Below are 24,563 nucleotides of genomic sequence, written 5' to 3' on the forward strand. Positions count from 1 at the left end.
CTTCAAATCCTGTGTTGAGATCCTTGTCAACTCCTCAGACAAAAAGGTTGGGGAGCTGATGACTGAAGTCTTTGACCTCAAGGCTAGTCTGGAATTCACTCAAAAAGAACTTCAAGATTTTAAAGACTATTGTAAGACGTGGGAAAATGCCTGCAAGGAGACGAAAAATGATGTGGAATCGGTCAGTGGAAGTCTTGTCCCACTTAGAGATAAACTTGATTATATGGAAAGTCAATCAAGAAGAAACAATGTCATTATTGATGGCATTAAAGAGTCAGAGGGTGAGAAATGGTCTGATTCTGAGGTCAAAGTGAAGAAGCTGCTGTCAGAGAAGCTAAAGCTGGACAGCCGCAACATTGAGCTGGAGCGGGCCCACAGGACTGGAAAACCTTCTCCATCTTCCACCAGGCCCAGGCCCATTGTTGTCAAGTTTCTGCGCTATAAGGACAAACTGGAGGTGCTCAGCAAAGCCAAGAACCTGCAAGGTTCAAATGTCTACATAAATGAAGATTTTTCTGAAGCTGTTCGACTGAAGCGAAAAGATCTCCTTCCAGCTATGTGGGCTGCCAGGGAGAAGGGCGACATTGCCTACCTGCGATATGACAAACTCATTGTCCACCCACCATCCCAGAAACCTGCACCTGCACTGGGTTCTAGGTGAACTGAAAATGCCAGTGATTTTAACCCTTGCACATGATACATTACATATTTCACACATGTATGCATGCCCAAGCAGGCATGCGCGCACGCACGCGCGCACGCACACACTCACTCAGTATACAGTATCAGTGCACACATGATCACTCTTATACTCTATAATGGTCAGCTCTCACTGTCATCACTGCCATAATATCCTCTCTAACCCTACTGTTTGTTGTACCTGCTGTACAGAGTTTTACCATCTGAGATGCACACCTATTAATGCACATGAAATTAATGAATGGGGGTCTTGGACTTGTTCTGAGTGTATCTCCATTTTCCCATATCATGATATTGATGATGTTGGATTGGTTGAGGATTTAAAATGCAAGTTTGGTTAATAACTGACTCAAGTCCTATGTATTTCAATCCTTTTGATCTGAGCCTACGTAGTGACTCTAAATTTATGGACCCTCTTGATCCTGATTCAAACTTCTTTAGCTCTTTAACTCCTGAGTCACTATCTTGTGACTATTTTAGTATCGATCAATTTCATAGTCTACTATTTGAGATTCCAAAGCCCCAAACAAAGCAGTTCTCTACTTTTCACTTAAATATCCGTAGTCTCTCGAAAAATCATGAGGCACTTTTTCATTTTTTGTCTTTGTTAAATCATGAATTTTCAGTCTTAGCATTTTCTGAAACCTGGTTGACTGAGTTGACATCCGTCTTTGACATTCCAAATTATAATGCTCTACACCATTGTAGAATGGCTAAATCTGGTGGAGGTGTATCCATGTACCTACACAATAAATATAAATTCAAACATAGAGATGATCTAGCACTCAACTCTGAGAGTCATGATGTTGAATCACTGTTTCTTGAAATACCCTCTTGTGACATTTTTGATGGTAAGCATGTTGTCATAGGCTGCATATACAAGCCCCCTGACTCAAACATTGCACATTTCAATTCTAGTCTTACATGTGTACTAGACAAAATTAACCAAGAAGGTAAAGTATGTTTCCTCTTGGGCGATTACAATATAAATCTATTTAACAGTGAGTCCTCTTCACTCACTGCAGAATTTTTGAATACTCTGTATGCAAACTCCTTATACCCCTTAATTACTAAACCTACTTGAGTGACTTCCTCATCTGCAACCCTTATTGACAACATATTTACTAACTCTCTTAATAATGTATGGAAATCTGGTGTCTTTCATTCTGATATATCTGACCATTATCCTGTGTTTCACTTCTCATCAAAAGCCTCAGTTAACCACCAGGAGGCAGAAGTTCTAAGGTTTAGAGTGTTTAACAAAAGAAATGTTGACCAATTTGAGAAGCTGATTGATGAAATCCTATGTGATGATGTATACACCCATGATGATGTTGAACAAGCATATCAGTCATTTTTAAAGTACTTTAACTCTATATTCAACAGGTGCTTTCCTCTTGTCAGTAAAAAAGCAAACAAGGTCTGTGCATTTAGAAAACCCTGGTTTACACCAGATCTCCACAAGTCTCTGAAAGCTAAGAATAAGTTGTATAAGAAATTCATCTGTAATCCATCCCCAATGAATATAGCAAATTATAAGAAATATCGCAACAATTACAACCATCTTATTAGAACTGCTAAGAAAGAGTACTTTTCAGACAAATTTAATGAGGCTTCAAATAACATCAAAACCACCTGGAGAGTCATCAACCAGCTTCTAAATAGGAAAAAGGCTGCAGCCACTCTCCCATCTCAATTTGTTGATGAAAATAGAGTTTACTCTGACCCATCTGACATTGCATGTGCTTTTAACAATTATTTTGTTAATATTGGTACAGTTCTATCAGAGAGGATAAGTCCTACAGCCGGGGCTCCATCGGACCCACATTTTCACCAAATCTCTAGAAACTGGAATAATACCCAATGACCTTAAAATTGCCAAAGTAGTTCCTGTTTACAAAGCTGGAGACCATAGTGTATTTAGTAACTACCGCCCTATTTCTGTTCTCCCATGTTTCTCAAAGATTCTGGAGAAATTAGTCTTTAACAGAATGATCGAACATCTGCAGGACCATAACATACTGTACAAACACCAATATGGATTTAGGAAAAATCATTCTACAGAAATGGCTATTCTTCAATTAGTTGATAAAATTCATACTGCATTCAATAATAATGAATACGCTTTGGGAATTTTTCTTGACTTATCTAAAGCATTTGATACTGTTAACTATGATATTCTTCTTCAAAAGTTACTACACTATGGATTTGCTGGAATCACTCATACATGGTTTTTAAATTATATACAAAACCGTCAACAATTTGTTATCATCAACGGTAAATCATCAGAGAGTGCAACCCTAAAATGTGGTGTCCCCCAGGGGTCTATACTAGGACCACTCTTATTTCTGATTTATATTAATGATTTGGCCGCAGCTTTGTCCTTCTTGTTTCCTGTACTTTTTGCAGATGATACTAATTTATTTATTTCACATAATGATTTCTCAGCTCTAATGGCAAAGGCTAATCACGATCTTGAAAATATTTCAACATGGTTTAAATTAAACAAATTATCACTGAACATAAAAAAATCAAATTTTATTATATTTACATCAAAAAATAAAAATTATTGTAATTCTAACACCTGTCTGTCTATAGGAGATGATCCAATCTCTCAGGTTACGTCAACAACCTTCCTTGGTGTAATTATCCATGAAAGACTAAGCTGGACAAAACACATTAGCCATGTCTGTAAGAAAATATCAAAATCCATTGGCATTATTGGCAAATTCCGTAGTCTGGTTAATCAAAACTGTCTCCCAACTCTTTATTATAGCTTAATTTATCCATATCTTATATATTGCAATATCATTTGGGGAGCTACTTATAATACACATCTTCACAAACTCCACATTTTGCAAAAAAGATTCTGCAGGATTGCCACATACAGTGATTGGTCTGCTCATCCTGCCCCTCTTTTTAAACAACTCAATATTTTACCAATCTTTAATTTAAATACATACCAAACCTGCAACTTTATTTTCAAAGTATTGTTCCAGCCAGTTTCATTTCCTTTGCCATGTAAAGACTTTTTCCAGTTCAACAGTGATGTGCACCACTTCAATACGAGACAGGCAAATCATTTACATCTCCCAAAGTTCCGTACTGGTCTGTGTCAGTTCTCCATCAGATACAGGGGGGCCCAGCTATGGAACACCTATACAGCAATCTCATCTAATTCTACTTCATTAAACATTTTCAAACATAAGTTTAGGACCCACTTAATTGACCAGATCACCTAATTATATTTCTTTGTATCATCTATTATTTTCTCTAATCATGTAAATAACCAATGTTGTGTTTTTGTTTTGTTTATGTTTTATATACTGCATTCATGTTTTCTGGATATTCTATATCTCATGTACAATGTTTCATTTTAATTTATATAGGTAGAGGCCTCGTATAAGCCCCTTGGGCTTTTTTGCCTCAGCCTAGCACCTTACCCTTTTCATATTTATGTTCACTATGTTGTTTTTATACTGTGCTGAATAAATAAATACAAATAAATACAAATACAACCAGATACCCCAAAGTAGAGAATTTCCCCTGCAAAGATATCAAATAATTATTAGCACCTCAGACAGACAGACAATAGGTACTTGTCTCCATCCCTAATGGCTTGCATAATCACTCCCCCACCCACTAACCACTCCCCCACTAGTTAGCTGTCAGTGACAGTTGAGTGGACACTTAGGTGTGGGAAAGTATAATTACATGTTGTTTTACTTGAGTTAAAGTATCAATATTGCAATATAGAAATATAGGACTGAAGTTGTTTAGTGTATGTTTTGTAATAATACAATCTAAAAAGTAACTAGTAGGCTAACTAAGTTTTCAATGGCTATAGGCTATGTAGTTTTAGACAAATGCTTTTACATGTGTGCACTGAAACAAAGGGCAGAAGAATGGATCTTACACCTCAGGCTTTCATAAACAAAAACTTTTATTTGTCCAAACTTTGAAAATACAACATGTACAATAAAGTGGCCATAATAATGGTAATAAAAGGTACAATAAAAGTATGCACAATAAAGTGGCAGCTGGAAGTTGTTTTTGTAGCATTGCCAGCACAAATCTGTCCTGGGTTTGGTGCTTGTTATCTGAAGCAGTTCACACCAACAACACGTTGCCCTGCAAAGAAAAGAGTCAGACACAAACATTTTTTTAATGATTTTTCAAAAATAGCAGATCTATCTTGGTAGTACTTTACTGTGCTATGCTATACTATACTCACTTCACACGGGTGTGTCACTAGACAGAAACTTGTTGTGTGTTCTGGGACCTTTCTTCCTCTGGCGTGAAGATATACCATTCTCCTTGTAGTGTTTCACAAGGGCTTGGAGAAGGGTTTTGCTGATCCTGGACAAAACGACATAAACACTTTGTTACAAACTAACCCAACAAGATATAATGGTAAGCAATACGCAAATGCCTATAGTACAGTGTAAAGTCTGGTTTCTATTTACTGTGCAAGGCTACATCCGTTTTAAAGCCCACCCATTGTATCCGCTAATAATTTCCATGCATACATACACGCACACAAACTGCTTCCGTATCCTCTCCATACCGGATGTTTTACTACTACTACTACTGGCTAACAGCAGTATTAGTTAACAGGGCTAAGTAACCGCAGTATCCGTTCAATGCATTACACTCACGATGTCTATAAAAACAAACACTGGCTAATAACAGTTTGTCTCGGTCTCCATGCTCCCTTGGAGTTGCAACAATAACATCCCGAAAATGTAACGCTGTCTCTCTGACACACACGATGCCCTGCCACATAGTGATCCTCCGTCCGCACAGAGTTGAGCAGCGCCTACGGCCACATAGTGATCCATACATACATATACTGGCGTTATTCACACACACACACACACACACACACACAATGTTACAGTAACAATACATAAGAATCAATAGCATAGATTAGAATGTAACTCACCCATAGAGAAAGAGAAATGTAGCACGGCAAACCACGACGGTGTTAACCATGTACGTGGATCGGGTGATCTTTCGCTTCCCGTTGAATTGCTTTGTGCATTGTGTCAATTCGGAGTCATTCATGCACGTCTTTATAATTCCCATGAGAAACATGTCTTTCTGATCCTTCGACAAGGCTGCCATTTCCATCCGTGTATCGCAAATCATTTCTGGGTCAAGTTTTTGACTGCAAGACAAAGGCTCATGTTCTGAATTCTCTTTTCGTCTTTCTTGGCATCGGCAATTAAAGTTTCGTATTTTCTCAAGTTCTACTGGTCGATCGGTGTCCACTGCAACATTCTCAACTTCTGGTAACTCATCTGCTCCTCCATTCAATGCATGGACCAAACGCGCTGTTGCACTAGAGTTACTAGCCATCTCGAGTTGAATAATAATTGTGTTTACAAACACACAAGTGTCCGAAACAGCTGTACTTATGGGCGGCGCCCAGAGCGTGAAACCTGAGGACAAAGACATTCCAGAGACCAATCGGAACCGTCATGCAAATCTTGGAAGAGCACCCCCAAAACAGCGGTAGATTTCCCAAAAAAACAAGCATATACTTTGACTTATAAATGTATACATTTAATTTGCCCAAATGAATAATCTGTTGGAATGAAAACCTTCAACATTCAAACTGTGTTAATATGAAAAGAACGACTTTATTTAGAGAATTACTGCCTTTTCATTCTGGCGAGATGATCGAGGACCAAAGTGCTGGAGTCTGTCACATATGTATGTACAGGAAAAAGTCTGTTTACAGCCCATGATTTTACTCGGTCTTTGTCTCTCAGTGCGTGCGTGTGTGTGTGTGTGTGTGCGTGCGTGCATTACCTGGTTCAGACTGTGGTGTGGTTGCAGAACGATGCCATCAGGAATCCCTCTAAAGAACCTGCCATTGGCCAGAGGAGACCTTACACACGACACGGCAACACACACACACACACACACACACACACACACACACACACACACACACACAACACGTTGGAGCAGTACGTGGTTCTCAAAGGTTTTGATGTCACTGCAGGGTCAAGTCAACTGAGCAGGGTCTCAAAGTTGACTATAAGTGACGAATGCACTTGCATGGAGAGCTCTTAAAAGGGACAGTTTGAACTTAAGCTGTAAGCAATACTTGCCATTAATATAGTGGTTGCAACTGTATGTGGTGGGAGTTCTGCTCTGGTTTTGGTGAAACATTAAGTAGTTCCGGTCATTTTGTGGGGGGCACAGGGGGCCACGCATTAAAAGTAAATGAATCCACAAAACTAACGTCATTTGTATTGTTGACCTATTTCTAAAATATTAGTGCAACTTTCGTTCATTTTTTATCCCTCTATCACACGGAACTATGTTTTTTGTGTCCATATCACTACGCCCAAAAATAGTTCCATGTGATAGAGGGTCAAAGTTGAACGAAAGTTGCGCTACTATTTTAGAAATAGGTCAACAATACAAATGATTTAGATTTAATGCGTGGCCCGGCCTGTGCCCCCCACAAAATGACCGGAAAAAAAATATGAACTATCCCTTTACCCATTCTGGGCGGGAACCCCTTTTGGTGTTAGCAGCATTATGTTATGCTTTAGCTATTGAAAAATAGCAGATCTACAACCTACGAGCTTGTAGGTCTGATATTTTTGAAAAATAGAAGAACGACTGACATAGAAACATAGCTTTTTCAGAAAACTATCAGGATGTAGAAGACATTTTTAGAATCTGATCTCAGGTCAAAATGGGTTAATGGCATGGCTAGTGTATGGAATACTGTTTCCAAACACGTGGAAAATAAGCCTTAGTGCTTTCTTGTTATGTTTTTGTATCATATCAGCAGACTGTGTCTAGACGGGTCCTACACCAGAAGGTTGTGTGCGGTGCTTAACCTCAGAAAGAGCAAACGTGTTATCCAACAGAAACCTGTATGATGCATGGAATGCCACGGGTGTGAGTGAGAAAATAGCAGCCATGAGAATTGAGACTAGCAGGACGGACACTGGCCAAAGACACCAAGGACTGCCAAGCAAGGTTATAATAGTTAACTAAAACTAACTAAAAAACGAAAACTAGAATTAAAAAAAAACATTTTAGTTAACTGAAACTAAAAACTAAAACTACTAAAAATAAAATAAAAAACGATAACTAAACTTAAACTATAGTGTGTGTCCTCAAAACTAACTGAAATTATAGACAAAATACCCTTAGTTTTAGTTTTTATCAATATTTATATGCCTTTCGGATATTTATAATATAATACTTTTAAATTCATTAGATTCATTTCCTCATTTTTCCAACAAGTTTTACGGCAGTTTTCAGCACCGTACGGCAGCATGTAGCCACGCTAACCCTAACCCACAAATAAATCAAAGTACGAAAAAAAAACTAAAAGTAAACTATAACTAAAACTAAAACTAAGCATTTTGACCAAAATAAAAACTAAATAAAAATAGCAAACCCGCTCTAAAAACTAACTGAAATATGTCAAAACTAACTAAAACTAAACTATAATGAAAAAAACAAAACTATTATAACCTTGTTGCCAAGCAGGCAAAACTGGTGCTGTGGCAAACCCGTTCTCACCTATCGGCCGGAGATGCACTGAAAAAATCACTATAGGAGAGTGTGTTACACTATTCATTATGCATGTCTTAAATTGACATTGAGCTTTTTTTGTTAAATAAACATTTGACCTCTTATTTAAGCTATTTTAGACCATTTTGGAACCGAAATATATAGGGAACTGTTGTGAACCGGGAATCGATAAGCAGAACCGGAATCGGTATACCGGATTCCGAAAAATCCTAACGATACCCATCCCTACACGGGGCACGGGTCACGAGGACGTATTATGTTTGACTTTAGCTATTGAAAAATAGCAGATCTACAAGCTCATAGCTTGTAGATCTGCTATCCTTTGGGGGGAAAATCTTGAAAATGTGGTGCAAATCTTTAAATATATATTCTTTCAGAGTGAACGTTTTTAGCTCAAATCTTTGCTTCTGGGTCGTTCCCTGGAACGGCATATTTTCAGATGGGGGGGGGGGGGGGGGGTCCGATGCGGCCATATAATTTAGCTGGTCCTTGACATGACATTTTTTCGAGAACGAAACATGCGTTTTTCTGAAAACCGTCTGCCTAGAAGGCATTTTGTAGAATCGTCCTCAGGTCTACATGGGTTCATAATAAATGTGAGTTATTTGTGAGTTAGTTCCTAACCTGGTCCTGTCCTCGTCGTCGCTGCTTCCAACCTCGTCGCTGGAGGACGAATACTCTGTGGCTTTGTTCAGCCGTCCCAGACCCGACCTGGAACCCTTTGCAGCACAACCACAAAGCAACCGTTGATGTCAGTACATTTTGATTTTACTTTTATAGCCCATTCTGACCTGAGATCAGATTCATACGAGGTTTCCGCCGGACACACACTGGTCTGATGAACCCATTCTGACCTGAGATCAGATTCTAAAAATGTCAGTCGTTCTTCAATTTTTCAAAAAATAGCAGACCTACAAGCTCGTATCGCGCCACTCGGTGGCGCGATATGAGCTTGTAGATCTGCTATTTTTCAATAGCTAAAGCATAACATGATGCCGACACCAAAATGGGTGCCCGGTCAGAATGGGATAGTCATAGGGCTCCATTTTCGTCACCGCTAAACCCCTTATCCCTAAACTTCTTTGCCTTTTTTTTTTTTTTACTATTTTGAAAAACATTTTTGAATAGTTCAACTAGCCAATCTACATTGACACGTTGTGAGCTTGTAAGACTGGCCATTTTAACTATTCAAAAATGTTTTGCAAAATAGTAAAACAAAGGCAAAGAAGTTTAGGGATAAGGGGTTTAGCGGTGACGAAAATGGAGCCCATAGTCTGTTGAATAGTTTTCATTTAGTTTTAGTCACATTGTAGTCACCTGGAATGTTTTAGTGTTAGTCTAGTTTTAGTCGACTAAATGTCACGTGATTTTAGTCGACTAAATCTACAGTTGATTTAGTCGACTAAAATGTATTTGGCGGGCTTTGACGTCGTCGCAATGGCACTCACAACTGGAACTCTTGTCCGCACTAGTCCCTTTCAAACATTTTAGTGTAGTTTTTATTTGTCGACAAAATTGTCAATATATTTAGTCTTAGTTTTAATTTAGTTTCCATTTAGTTTTCGTCAGTGAAAAAAGGTAGTCGACGAACATTTCTCGTCATCATTTTAGTCTACGAAAACAACACTGGCGACAGAAATTCTGATGGAAATGTTTGTCGACCACCTTTTCATCCCTAATGAAAACTAAGCTATGATGACTGAATATATGAGTACACATACTGTAGCCTAAATACTGACAATTTTGTCAACAAATAAAAACTGGGCTAGGGAGTACAGTGGAGAAGAGAACCGGTAGAACTAACATCATTTAATTTGTGCTTGGCTGCGTAATAAGGTTGTCACACTCCGACTCTGCAAGCAGCTATAAGTTCATATCAGCCCGCCAAAAATAAATTGTATTCGACTAGCTCAACTGTAGTAGTGGTAAATGGAAGTCTTAATTTATTCAAAAGACAAGAACTAAATAGGCCTACATGTGGCGTCAAAAGAAAGACAGCTCAGGGTTACAGGCGTAAACTAGTGGTTTAAATAAGTATTTCTCTTTCGTATGTGTTGTTTTCAGATAAATATAAACAGGAGAACAAGGTGGATTGCAGCGACTTTTCCATTGAGCACCTGCATATTGATTATGAATGATCAACTTGATGAACAGCTGTGAGAGAGAGAGAGAGAGAGAGAGAGAGAGAGAGAGAGACTACTGACTTGTGCAACAGCCGAGTTGTTGTGTGCTTTTCTGTGCTGCGGCTGACGATGGCTTAGAGGAGGACTCTCCAGCTTATAGTAACCTGCACACGTACACGCACACACACACACACAAGTAAACAAACCAACATACAGTATAAGTGTATACAGGCTATCTGCACATTTCAAGTCACAATGTAATGACTTTTAAGACCGTTTTAACACCAAATTGGCCAAATTTCTCGCAGTGCCCCCCCCCCCCGCCTATTGTCAGATCTCACAGACCTGAGTGGTTGCTGCCGCAGGACGACCCACCATGAGACACCGACCTCCCTCCTTTACTGGCCACTGACACCGGACTGCCACTAGAGGGAGACACATACACACCAGAGAGAGAGAGAGAGAGAGAGAGAGAGAGAGAGAGAGAGAGAGAAAGATTGAGAGAGGGAGAGAGGGAGAGAGAAAGATTGAGAGAGAGAGGGAGAGAGAGCGCTGAGAGTTTTCACTTCAACAGGCTTAAAGCATGTAGAGTTAAGGGCGGATAAAGTATTATCCTATCCTATCCGGACTGTCAAATATGACATAGGAAAGAGGCAAACGTTTGCGTGCGTACATGCGTGTGTGCGTGCGAACATGTGAACATAGTACCTGGAAGCAGTCCTCTTGTGGCCCATCACCAGCTCTCTGCAGTGTGTGCGTGCGTGCGTGTGCATGTGCGCGCGCGTGTGTGTGCGTGTGTGTGCGTGCGTGTGTACCTGGAAGCAGTCCTCTTGTGGCCCATCACCAGCTCTCGGCAGTAGAACTTGGAGGTAGTTCGTTCTGGAACCTGCAGAACATGAGATCCACACGTTATGTAACGGCATTGAGCCTCCCTATCCTGGGGGTCTGCAAACAGTCGGCGAAAATACGTGTCGACGCGTCAATCTATCCCGGATTTTAACCCATTCTGACCTGAGATCAGATTCTAAAAATGTCTTCTACATCCTGACAGTTTTCTGAAAAAAGCTATGTTTCTATGTCAGTCGTTCTTCGATTTTTTCAAAAATAGCAGACCTACAAGCTCGTAGCGCTCCACCGAGTGGCGCGCTACGAGCTTGTAGGTCTGCTATTTTTCAATAGCTAAAGCATAACATGATGCTAACAACAAAAGGGGCTCCCGCCCAGAATGGGTAATCTCCTCATCTTAAAAGGATCCCTGGCTGATGAGACAGATATGTCTTAAAACATTATACTTGCCCTCTATTACTAAAAAGATGAAATAAAAACACCTTCAATATTTTATAGGGCTGGACCCTTAGAGTATATATGAATAGAGATGGCACCCGAGTTCTCCTCCCATCCACTTGCATTAAGTTGCTCTAAAGCGCATGAGGCGATTTCACTCCTCTTTCCGGGTAGGAACAGAGTGCATTCTGGGATGGATTTGCCCCAAACACATGAACGCGCTGCCGTTGAACGTGCACGAACGCGCACAAACGTGCTGCCGTCGTGAACGTGCACAATGATAGTCAACGGACCAGCGCGTTCATGTGTCTGGGCCCACGCTGCAATACCAAATTCGGCCACTATGTCCATTTCGCCTCAGGGTTTCCTCTGGGTGCCGTCTCTATTCATATATACTCGAGTCTAAGGCTGGACCACACATGAATTCTCTAGTTATGAAAGAAATAAAACATTTAAGGTGTTTTTATTTAATAGAGGGCAAGTATAATGTTTTAAGACATAATGTCTTATTATAGCCAGGGATCCTTTTAAGAAAGGATTCAAAGAAAAAGGCATTTTAATATGCCACAGAGCCCCCCATAATGCCCCCCCCCCCACACACATGTGCGTTGCGCGTCCCCCACACGTGCTTTGCGCGCCCCCCACACGTGCGTTATATAATAGCCGATCTACAAGCTCACAATGTGTCACTCACGATGCGACACATTTTCACTCTTTTCAAAAAGTATTTATAATATAATTTGTTATACATTTGAAAACTTGAAATGGGACAATTAGCATAGTGAGTATACTTTCTACTTTTGGAAGTACATTTTGACCTGGTACTTTTACTCAAGTACATTTTGAATTCCATACATTTTACTTGTAACAGAGTATTTCTACCCTGCAGTATTGATACTTCTACTTAAGTAAAACATGTACCGAGTACATTTTCCACCACTGCCAACTTTAGCTCTTCAAATGGGCCCGGATCCTTAAGTCCATTTTGAGCGGGAACCCCTTTTGGTGTTAGCATTATGTTATGCTTTAGCTATTGAAAAATAGAAGATCTACAAGCTCATAGCACGCCACCGAGTGGCGCGCTACGAGCTTGTAGGTCTGCTATTTTAGAAAAATCGAAGAACGACTGACATAGAAACATAGCTTTTTTCAGAAAACTGTCAGGATGTAGAAGACATTTTTTTTAGAATCTGATCTCAGGTCAAAATGGGTCAAGTCCGCCCAGCTTGCACATTTTCCCATGCAGAGTGTTTCTCAACATCACATCACAGCACGTCCTTCGTCCTCCGTTCATTACGAAATGCGGCGAATCAAGGCTGTCGTGGCGTGTTACAAAAGGCCCTGTATTGATCAACACTTGTTGAACATGCTGCCCTGCAGTGCCAACATCACGGGTATAGAAAGAAGAAACTCTCAGACTTTGGATTGCGTTACTGTGCACCACTGCCCTGCCAGGCAGCCATGGGGCTGGCCACCTTCTGACCTTTGTTCCGTGTGTGCGTGTGTGTGTGTGTGTGTGTGTGTGTGTGTGCGTGCGTGCGTGCGTGCGTGCGTGCGTTTGTGTGTGTGTGTCGGGTCACATGACCCCGCGACAGGAAGACACACCCGAAAACAAAAGGAAGTGTGCTGTGGAAAGAGCCAACATCCTCCTGACACCTTGCCCACTTCCTGCATCTGGTGCTCCTGGACGCACTCCTGTCGCACATGACCAATCCACAACCCCCCCCTCCAAACCAAAAGAATAGGAAATCTGTATGTTTAATCCTAACCCCCGAGTCCTTTCCTGAATTGTAAGCCTAACTAACATTATTTTTTTTACTATGAAACAAACACGTGTGTCGTGAGGGCCAGGGAAAATGGTCCTCACAGATTCTACTATGGGTGCGTTTGGAAATGCGCACCGGGAATGTGGTCAGTTTGTTGAGTGTGGTGGGCGGTGACGTTCAGTGTGCCTTATTTACAAACGACCACAGCTGTGACGCATTCACACGAATTACACCGGACAACCCCAGCTTCAGGGTAGGGTCGCTCAGTGCGGGCACTCGGCACACCCGGTGTGCAGCGCACTGGATTTTTGAACGTCAACGCACCGAGTGCACTGAATAAAGAATGACAAGAGAGCACACCAGTGCGTTCAGGGCGCATTTCCGAAGGCACCCTATATGCTTCTGGGGACATTTGGCCCGCCCGCACACAGGAATCTATAGTCCTGTATCACTATCAGGACAGGCAATGCATTTTCAATCTACTGTACATGGCAATGTATTTTCAATCTAATGTACATGCATGGCAATGTATTTTCAATCTACATGGCAATGTATTTTCAATCTAGCACTTACCCTACCCCCTTAGATAGCAATTCTGTAGACTTAGATTGCATTTGATACAGATTTATAGCATGTTATGTAGACAGCACTATAATTGCATTGTATGTAGTCATAGCACGTCATAGTACACATGTATAGCATAGTATAATATATGTATAGTTTCATTATATAGATATTCCACTGTTACGTTCTTATCTTACGCATGTTTCATGATAAATGCTTTTTATGTGATGTATTCCCATGCTTTTTTGTTCTTGCTTAATGTAAATCGCTCTGGATTAAGAGCGTCTGCTAAATGCCTAAATTCTAAATTGTATATTGTAAATCTACATGGCAATGTATTTTCAATCTACATGGCAATCTATTTTCAATTTACATGGCAAAGTATTTTCTAACCATGATTGATCAATAACTTGAATTCAAATAGAGGTCAGCATATAGATGAACTGCTAGTGCTACACCAAATCCAATGGGAAAATGTAAATCTTTGTTTGATTTATTTATATGAAAAGTCCATATAAAGTCAATTTTAATGACTTCCTTTTAATGACGAAAACGTGCTGCGTGATTACGACGTGTGAATATAAAATCAATCTAGACTTCATTCACCCGTTTCTGATTCCCATATCTGCACATTCCTCAAAAAAACAGCTGATTTTGATGACAGCACTATATAGTCCGTTTTTATTTGTATTATTATGATAGTATTATTCATTTTAAACTTAATCAGCACGCTAAAATATGGATCTGAAAACATCATAGCTTATAGGTTAGTAATAGGCTAAAGGCTCATACATACTCAGCTATCACCGCAGACACAGACCCATCTCTCTGTTTTTACTATCAGACAAGTCTTTTCACTCTGGAGCTATCACCCCGTTCACTGATTGGTCTAGAAGTTGGGTAAACCACAGGGGAGGCGGGGTCAATCCTTAAGGACATCACCGCGAGTATGATGGCCTCAACTCTTATCACCGTTTTAGGTGATAAGCTATCACGTAAAACGGTGATAAGCTATCACCAAAAACTGGAGTATGCCTTAAGCCACGTAGTAGCAAACAGACTGCACCCGTGTGAAGAGCAGCTAACATCCCATAGCCTGAAGGGATCAATCAAATGACCAAAAATTACTTTAACAGCCATGGCTCAAGGCCATGGTGTGGATTCACTCACGCTTCCTCCCGGGGAGGGAGGAGGTGTGAGTGAATCCACGTTGTGTGTCTGGCTAAAGGCCTATTCATAGTCTGGATTTTCGGTGGTAAGGTGACCACCGAACTACAACATGACATCACGAGCCGCGGTGAAGAGCAAGCCACCGCCCCAGCCCTTCTCTCTGTTTTTACTCACCAACGCTCAACGTTATTTCAGCTCCGGTGGTCAGATCACCACCGGAGCGGTGGTCACATCACCACCGTAAATCCAGACTATGAATAGGCCTTTAGCCAGACACACAACGTGGATTCACTCACACCTCCTCCCTCCCCGGGAGTGAATCCACACCATCAGTACTGTATGTCAATCAAACCCAGCTATACGACTTTAAGCCAGTTGCACAGTTTAAAGTATTTTTTTAGAGGTTTGAGTTGTTTTCTTACCTTATTATGGGCAAACAAGTCAATTCGATGAGTTATTTCGCAACGTTGTGTTGTTTATGAGCAATTTAAGAAATAAAAACAGTCACTCATTGACTTCCATTGTAACGGGGAAACAGCTCTCAAGGTCACTCTTTTAGCACATAAAAAATGAACGCAACAAAGGCTGATTCTGACAGTTTATGACACCAGGAAAACTAATTTGTGTAGAAAGAAGATCCGGTAGGTATGCCTACGCCGACCGAATGGTCCGAATCACTGTTGTTCGCGTTGAGTAAAAGAACGATCCGATTGGACCAAACTGTACTGTGTAACCAAAGGGATTTGATCTCGTCCGCTTGTCGCTAAAAACACACAATGGACGTGTTTGAGAAGTGACTTTAGAAGAAGGTTCAAGGTTCAAGTTTATTTAGTGTCCCCGAAGGGCAAATTGGGTTGCAGCATAGACAGTACATTAAACAATGAATGAAACAGTACAGACAACAGTGTCTGTGTCTGGGACTGCTCGTATGCAAGGCTGCAGCCGGGTGCATCTCAAACAGCGTGGAGACTTCTGTTTACAAATGAAACCTCGCAAGACGTCACTGCGAGAGTTGGGAATACGGCAGTACTGCTTCAGTAATATATCTCCAACCAAAATAGTAACTATATAAATCTATCTTAAAAGACGAAAATAAAACCACATGAGTTCTCCTGATGTCATAAACAAATCAGCATTTGTTGCGTTGGTTTATGTGCTAAAAGAGTGACTTTGAGAGCTGTTTCCCCGTTACAATGGAAGTAATTGAGCGACTATTTGTTTTCTTAAATTGCTAACAAACACCACAACGGAGTGAAATAACTCATGGAATGAACTAGTTTGCCCATAATAAGGTCAGAAAACAACCCAAATCTCTAAAACAGTGGTCCTACCCTTTAAAGTTTAAAACCATGAGAGAGCAGTGCAGTTATTAACTAGTGTTCTATCAAATCCACATGGTCTCCTGCTTGTAAACCCCCCCCCCCCCCCCCCCACTGTGATGATGCTGACAGAGAAGCAGGGCTGTTACTGTGAGAAATTGAAAGAGAGAGAGGGGGGGGGGGGGGGGGGGACATGTAAACAAGGTTTTTTCAAGCTACAGTATGTGTTTTCAGTTAGCCCACGCACGCGCGCACGCACGCACGCATGCATGCACGCACACAAGACTCAGTAACATCCTCTTTGTGATTTAAAGGCGAGCATGATACATCAGTGTGCAAACACACACACACACACACACACACCCACACACACACACACACACACCCACACACACACACACACACACACACACACGTCATACACACACACACGTACGTCATATGTTAGCATGCATGCATAGATCGTCTATTTTGAGTCAAACATAAAATAGGGATCAAGTGGTTAATTTTCATTCAAGTTTTGTTTTATTCCTGTTTCCTTGTAAAAAGGAAAAGTAAATAGTGACTAAAGCTCCTGTCCAATAATCTTAGTGGAGTATAAAGCACAGGGACTTTGAGACAGCTGGAAAAGAAGGCCCATGATAGATAGAGGACTGTAGTCAACGGTCAGACTCTAGATGCTCCATGAGAGGCATTAGTAAGTAACTAATAAAGCACAATATCTGCCTCTGGGATATACTGGAGTAGAAGTATTTAAATTATTGGTGAAAACAGTTAAAAAAAAAACGCCAACGAAGGGACATACTCAAGTATCCGATACGATTCAATGATTTAAAATCGATACAGTAACTATTTAAACATTTTAAACGAAGTAATTAAACCGCTCTTTTTCTTTTTTTTCTCGATTCGATACCTATTCGATACCTATTATTTGCATTGCAAAACGATACGATACATAGTCAATGTTGCCGTTTTAATTTCAAATACGATTCTTGAAATTAAAACCGATTTTTAGAATTCTTCGAGTTACTATATCGTTACACCCCTACACAGTGCTTGAGCGAAATGTCGTAGCTGTGTAACCAACCTTGGGGGGTCTCTCGGGGAAGTCCCAGAAGACGTCGTCCGCGGGGGTGGAGAGCGAGGCGAGCGTGGGGGACGCGGGGGAGGAGAAGACGGAGAAAGGAGAGAGGCGGGGGGAGATGACCATGTCCGACATGGAGCTGCTGTGCTGCGCCTCCCGGCTGGCGCGCAGGTTGGCATTCTGGGAGGAACAAAACAAAGTAGATGGGGTTAAACTAAACCCATTCTGGGAGGAACCACCTTTTGGGTGTTTTAAGCATTATGTTATGCTTTAGCTGTTGGAAAAAAGCAGACAGAGTGCCGCGCTAGGAGCTTGTATATTTTAGAAAAATCGTGAAAATGTGTCGCAAATCATTCTCTCAGAGCAAACATTTTGAACTCAAATCTTTGCTTCTGGGGGAGGTCCCTGGAACTACATATTTTCAGATGTGGGTCGGCGGCCAATCACATATATCTTTGGGGGTCCTTGACATGAAATAGTTTGAGAACGACATAACGACATAAACATAAGGTTTTTCAGAAAGCGGTCAGGAATTAGAAGACATTTGTAGAATCGTCCTCAGGTCTAAATGGGTTAATGGTACATTCTAAATGAACATTTAGTGTACAGTGCTTCTCAAACATTTTCATTTCAAGGACCACCATAACACCGAGTGTGCAGTTGGAACCAAATGGACCCTTTTGAGTCCATTTGTGCACTCTCTGTGACTCTCTAATAACCCGGGACCACACACTCTGAGACCCACTGGTGTAGCAGAGTGATTTCAGTGAGCCAAGATGAAGATGCACAATATCAGCACCCGAATGGAACAGAGCCTTCATTAGCATCATCGGTGACACGGCAGCCAGATTTTTTTTCAATATGGCTGCTGTGCATAGGAGCCGATTTGAGCTCGGACAGGTGTCGCACGGAAGTGACGTAAAAGACAAGAAAATGGAAAAGCTAATTTTCACTATTTTTTTAAATAGGGCTTACATTCATAATGTAGTAATAAGTTTGGGTTGCAACAAAATTATCTTTGGGATCTCTACTATTAATACCGTGTGTGTGTCTGTGCGTGCGTGCGTGAGGGCATTATGCCACTAGTCGACTAGTAAATCCACTAGTCGACCTTGTTGGTACTAGTTGACTATTTGATAAAAATAAAAATAAAGTAAAGAAAAAAATCAGATTTTGTAGGCCTCAAAATCAGGTAGATTATAGTTATAGTCACAGTTTAGTATAGTACAGTATAGTACACCGTTTCTAAATGTACAAATATTTATTTCCAAAAACAAGGTAGTTAATTAAACAACTAGTCGACTAGTAGACTAGGCAACTACAATTTAGGCATTTAGCAGACGCTCTTAATCCAGAGCGACTTACATTTAAGCAAGAACAAAAGCATGGGAATACATCACATAAAAGCATTTATCATGAAACATGCGTAAGCTAAGAAAGTAACAGTGGAATATCTATATAATGAAACTATACATACACTATACATATTTACTACTATGCTATACATATGTACTATGGCGTGCTATGACTATATACAATACAATTATAGTGCTGTCTACATAACATGCTATAAGTCTGTGTCAAATGCTATCTAAGCCAACAGAAATGCTATCTAAGGGGTTAGGGTAAGTGCTATGGGCCATGATGGAGTCTGAAAAGGTGGGTTTTCAGGCTACGGCAGAAGATTGGGAGTGATGCTGCAGTTCTGACTGCAATGGGAAGTGCATTCCACAGTTTTGGAGCCAGAAGGGAGAAGAGTTTGGGACGTGTGGAGCGTTGTCCCGGCGTTTTTAGTGAGGGTACTTCCAGCTTCCCTGCGTTGGCTGATCTGAGTACGCGGAAGGGTTTGTAGGGTTTGGTTGCTTTGAATGCCAGCATCAGAGTTTTGTATTCTGTGCGGGCAGCTAGTCCGCACAACTAGTCCTATACTAGTGAAGATGACTATAAGTGAATGCCCTAGCGTGTGTGCGTACCTGGTGTGAGTGAGCTCGTTGCATGGCTGGGGTACAGGGGCTGGAGTTGCTCCCGGAGCCCAGTCTGGAGTGCATCTGGCTGGGCAGGCCGGCGGCAGACAGCAGCTTGGCCAGGTTGATATCCTGGAGGTCCAACTGAAAGATATACAAATGCATATAACATTCTGTATGTGTGTGTGTGTGTGTGTGTGTGTGTGTGTGTGTGACGCGCAGCCGCGCACATGCGTGTAGTTGTGTGTGTGTGTGTGTGTGTGTCCCGCGTGATGAAGTTTAAGAGGAAGTCGTCCTAAAACACGCATGCGCGCGCATGCACACACACACACACACACACACACACACACACACACAATGTTCAAGGGGCCAAGGGGAAAAACGCAGAGGAGGAAGGAAATGAAAAGGCGAAGGTAGTGAGGAAAGCTAACAGTAGCTTCCCTCGCTAACACTTGTGACCAGATTTGACTGAGAGCCTGCCATCGTGGAAACTCCAGCTTTACACCAGAGGAGAAAAACTTTTTTTTTTCCAAAATGAGTTAATAGCACAGGCAGACTCTTCACATACTAGAGCATGTCTGAAATAAGTGTCAGAGCAGAAATGTAAATGAAATAAATGCTTAAACATGTAGCTATGTGGAAGAGAATATAAGGACAAGCTTATGTCAGATCTACTCGTCAAACTAATTAGGTCAACCGGAGTAGATCTGACATAAGCTTGTCCTTATATTCTCTTGTGTAATGTTAAGAGACCACAGAAGTGAACCTTTCAAGCCTGTTTTCTCAACTCGCCGTTTACTCGCCTAAGCCATATCTCCAAAACTGAAGAACCAATATGTCAATTTGAAGCTATGATTCCCTGCTTTCATATGACATGAAAAAAAAGAAAATTCAAAAAGTCCCTCAGTCAAATTTAGTCACACTTGATAACACTGAGCGCGCTCCAAGGAAACACACAAGGTTAGGAGTGCAAAGGTCAGGTAAAGATGGAACTCTATATTAGCGGTGCTTCCTCAAACTCATCCGTGTGGGTATTCAGTCCCCCCCCCCCCCATCTGAAAACATGGTTGTGCCTCCAATTCAAGATTTGTGTTGATAAAATGTTTCAAATGTATCCCCAAATAATTATGAGTACTTTTACTTTTGATACTTAAATATATCGCAAATTCACATACATTTTTATGCTTATGCCAATACATTTGAACTTTTTACTCGTACTTGTAGCAGACTATTTCTATGTTTCAGTTACTGATACTTTCACCAATTTTACAGCGCTGGCTGTTTGCGAGGCAGCTAGGCTTGGGTTAGGGGGGGGGGGGGGGACAGTTTTACCGCGCGGCGCTGGCTGTTTGCGGGGCAGCTAGGCTTGGCGCCGACGGAAGCGGCCGCCGTGGGGGAGGCCTGCACGCCGCCGCCGCTGTTAGCTATCCTCTGGACACTGCTGCTGGCCATGGCGGCGGCGGCGGCTGGCCTCTCTCTCTCCCGCTGCTGCAGCCTCTGCTGCCTCGCTCGCTCCCGCTCCTTCTCCCTGTGCCTGTGGTCGTGCTGCAAGGAGAGCAGCTGCGTCTGGTCCTTGGGGAGGGTGCGGTGGGAGCGCCTGCTGCCCGCCGCCGGCTGCAGATGCTGGGCTACGGGATGCTGAGGCTTGGCCCCCACCGGGGGCTGGAAGTGTTGCTGCTGCTGCTGAAGCAGACGATTTGGAGGCGCAGCTCGCTGTAGCGGCCGAGACGCACACAAACAATGGAAGCACGCACGCACGTGCAAAAACACACACGTCACACACGTCGCACACACACACACACACACACACACACACACACACACACACACACACACACACACACACACACACACACACACACACACACACACACACACACACACAGAGGAGACAACATTGAAGCGCACGTTAACAAGGCACGCTGACAAGCTGAGCTGGAGTTCATTGTACTCCGGTTGTACATCGACCGGGCGCTGTCGGGGCACAAACCTTGTACAGTAAGTCCACAACTGTGTTTCTTTTCCGTGGATCCAGTGTAGTTATTATTTAGTCACAAAAAGCATACTTTTTTCCACCTTCCAAGTACATCAAGGAAGGAGAAAAAAAGACATAATAGGCAACCTACAAGCCCACAACGTGTCGCATTGTAACGCGTTGCACTTGTGGGCTTGTAGATCAGCCATTTTTGTGAGACACACAGATGTAATGTATATATATATATATATGAATAAAACAATAAAAAATATGGAGATACAAGGTTTCTGCCCGACAGAAAGGATATGATTGAATCCAGAACACGACTCATACACAGCACATGTAAGGAAGGACAGCAACAGGGACATGCAGGGACTGGGTATGGCGGTTGGAGACAGGACTGCGCCACTTTCTTTGAAGTGTTGCTTCTTCAATAAATAAATCACATACTAAGCCACATAATAAGCTTACAAAGGATACCCATTTTGCTTTTGCAAACACATGTTTGGCAGTTTATTCCCCAGTTAAAGCTACTGCACCATCTAATATCTAACCACAAATACTGCAATCTTCATAGACTCATATATATGAAGTATATATGGAGTCAGTGTTGATTTTGACAGCAACATTTAATTTTGTTTTTAGTCATAGTCTTTTGAATAACATAAGTTTGAGTCATATTTTAATCATCTGAAATGTAATGTTTAACCCGTAGTCTAGTTTTAGTTGACTATTGACTAAATACCATAAGATTTTTGTCGACTAAATCTACAGTTGATTTAGTCAACTAAAATGTGAATTGATCAAAGGACAACCAGATCTTATTGTAATGTGTAATTTGGGTGAAAATAAACACTTTCCTGGGATGTTTTTATTTGTGTTTTTAGATATTTTAGTATTTCAAAGTCCTGTGATGTCATGGACTCTTTGCTGGATTACTACAATGACCATAATGCTTTGCAGCACTCACCCCACCTTGTGGAAAGGGAGAGGGCTGTCTTACAGAGACTGTCTAAAGAGGACGGGAAGCGAAGACCGTACGGGCGCCGCCATGGTGCTCCATGGAAGGAAAGAAACATGCGCAGTGGGCTTTATGCAGCCAACACTTCCTCCTTCAGCTTCCTTGGTCTGCAACTGTGCATGTTTCTTTCCTTCCATGGAGCACCATGTGAGCAACATGGCGTCGCCCGTACGGTCTTCGCTTCTTGTCCTCTTTAGACAGTCCTTGATGTAGTCCAGGAAGTAAGTGAGACCTGTGTCCATGACATCACTGGCACTTATACTAAAATATCTATTCTAAAAACATGTATTACACACATAAAAACCCCAGGAAAGTGTCTCCCAAACATCATTAAAATGAGATCTGGTTGCAAAAGGGGCGACGTGGCCCTTAAATGCCTTATTTTAATACACTTTGTTGCTGATAGATAGCTTGTAGATCTGTTATTTTCAGAGCACAGCACCCGAGCGCATCCAAGACACCCATACTTTTCTTTCTTTATTTTATATGTTTGAGGAGCGCCAGCCCCTCCTATACACAGGTTTAATGTTTGTCTTTAGTTCAATGTTTGTTTTGTAAACGCCGTTGACAATGAAGGGAAAATGTACGTCATAATTTACCTCATTACGTCACATTGCCTCTTTATTGTTAATGGCGTTTGTGTTGGCGCCCCTCACTTCACACGGGTGTGATTTTTTATGGAGGGCTGACAGCAACTGGGGAGAGAGATGGGGGGGGGGGGGGTGGCATGCAGTAAAGGCCGTCGGGATCGGAAGTCGAACCCGTGGCACACTTCCAGACTGGATTACCAGCCAAAGGTGCCTGGACCGCTGAGCCTGCACGGCCGAGACACCCAGCAGTTTTATTTGGTAAGACATGTATACACGTTATAGGCATTCAATGGACCATATGCAGACTGCGGCCATCTTACCATATAAGTTAATGGCAAGGTGCTAACAAGGTGCAACTTCCCATAGACAGCCCATTCATCCAAACAGAAAAGTCCTATCTGATTGTATTACACAACGTCAAACTCACCAACATTGCAGCTGTACAAAAAGCTTGGATTATTCTCTTTCTATCCATAAAATAGAAAGATAAAAAATCCACTGTAGACATGTCATGAGCTACTTTCTGTCCTTAGGTAGGTGATTATTTTTCTAAGTGTTGCAGTTTGGAAGTGCTTGTTAGATATCACTCAACTGTCCGGCGTAGCACCTGGTTTGAATTTGCACATAATGCAGGAGGCAGTATAGGACATTTGCTTTACTGAAACCGAGCACTTCCAAACTCTGATGGCCAGATGGCCACGGTCTGCAAATGGTCAATAGGCTATAGCATTGACCATCAGACATCAACATACATATATTTGTGCGACAATTGGTCGTCAACTTAAAACGCAGACCTGCCTGACCTCTTCAACTTGGAGCCACGTGTAATCACATTAATGTTTTGGGAACACACGTAACGACTCTGACCTACACATCAACAAGTGAGTGGAAAAAATGTGTGTGCTGTTAATGCGACTTTCCCAACATTCCCGTAAAAAATGTGAACGATGTCTTCATGGGAAACGAGAGGAGCTTGGCCCATGCCGCACGCACGCACGCACACATGTGCTCAATTTTGAGGTATTAAGTACTCCAATACTTTTACTTCTACTCTCTACTCTCTCAGATCTAAATATTGTACTTTTACTCCACTACATTTAATTGCAATCTTCAGCTACTAGTTACTTTGTGTAAATCGCGAAAATGTGGCACAAATCTTTGAATATATTCTTTCAGAGCGAACCTTTTTAACTAAAATCTTTGCTTCTGGGGGGGTCCCTGGAACAACATATTTTCAGATGGGGGGGGGGGGGGGGGGTCGGCAGCCAATTACATATAATGTTTAGGGGGTCCTTGACATGAAAATGTTTGAGAACCACTGACATAGTGGTTCAGAAAACTGTCGAATCTGGTGTCAGGTCTAAATGGGTTAACAACAATGTTGCTGTCAGTGGTGAAGAGTAACTAAGTGCATTTGGTCAAGTTCTGTACT

At 41.7% G+C, this 24,563-nt stretch overlaps 1 protein-coding gene and 1 long non-coding RNA gene across 2 annotated transcripts in view; both read right to left on the bottom strand.

Annotated features, from left to right (window-relative positions):
- LOC310873261 (mitogen-activated protein kinase kinase kinase kinase 4-like) overlaps positions 1 to 24,563 on the bottom strand; it is a 132,010-nt gene that overhangs the window by 37,058 nt on the left and 70,389 nt on the right. The window contains 8 exon segments of the mRNA XM_083785597.1: positions 6,517 to 6,595; positions 8,896 to 8,990; positions 10,476 to 10,558; positions 10,740 to 10,819; positions 11,210 to 11,280; positions 17,585 to 17,761; positions 19,555 to 19,689; positions 20,878 to 21,258. Of these exon segments, the coding sequence (XP_083641723.1) occupies positions 6,517 to 6,595; positions 8,896 to 8,990; positions 10,476 to 10,558; positions 10,740 to 10,819; positions 11,210 to 11,280; positions 17,585 to 17,761; positions 19,555 to 19,689; positions 20,878 to 21,258 (1,101 nt within the window).
- On the bottom strand, positions 4,625 to 6,060 carry LOC310873262. Its single transcript, XR_014570477.1, has 3 exons — positions 5,645 to 6,060; positions 4,934 to 5,058; positions 4,625 to 4,830 (listed from the first exon to the last, which is right to left on the bottom strand). It is a non-coding gene; the product is annotated as an uncharacterized lncRNA (long non-coding RNA).

Source organism: Protomyctophum parallelum (assembly GCF_964188405.1).
Source record: "Protomyctophum parallelum genome assembly, chromosome: 16".
NCBI lineage: Eukaryota > Metazoa > Chordata > Actinopteri > Myctophiformes > Myctophidae > Protomyctophum > Protomyctophum parallelum.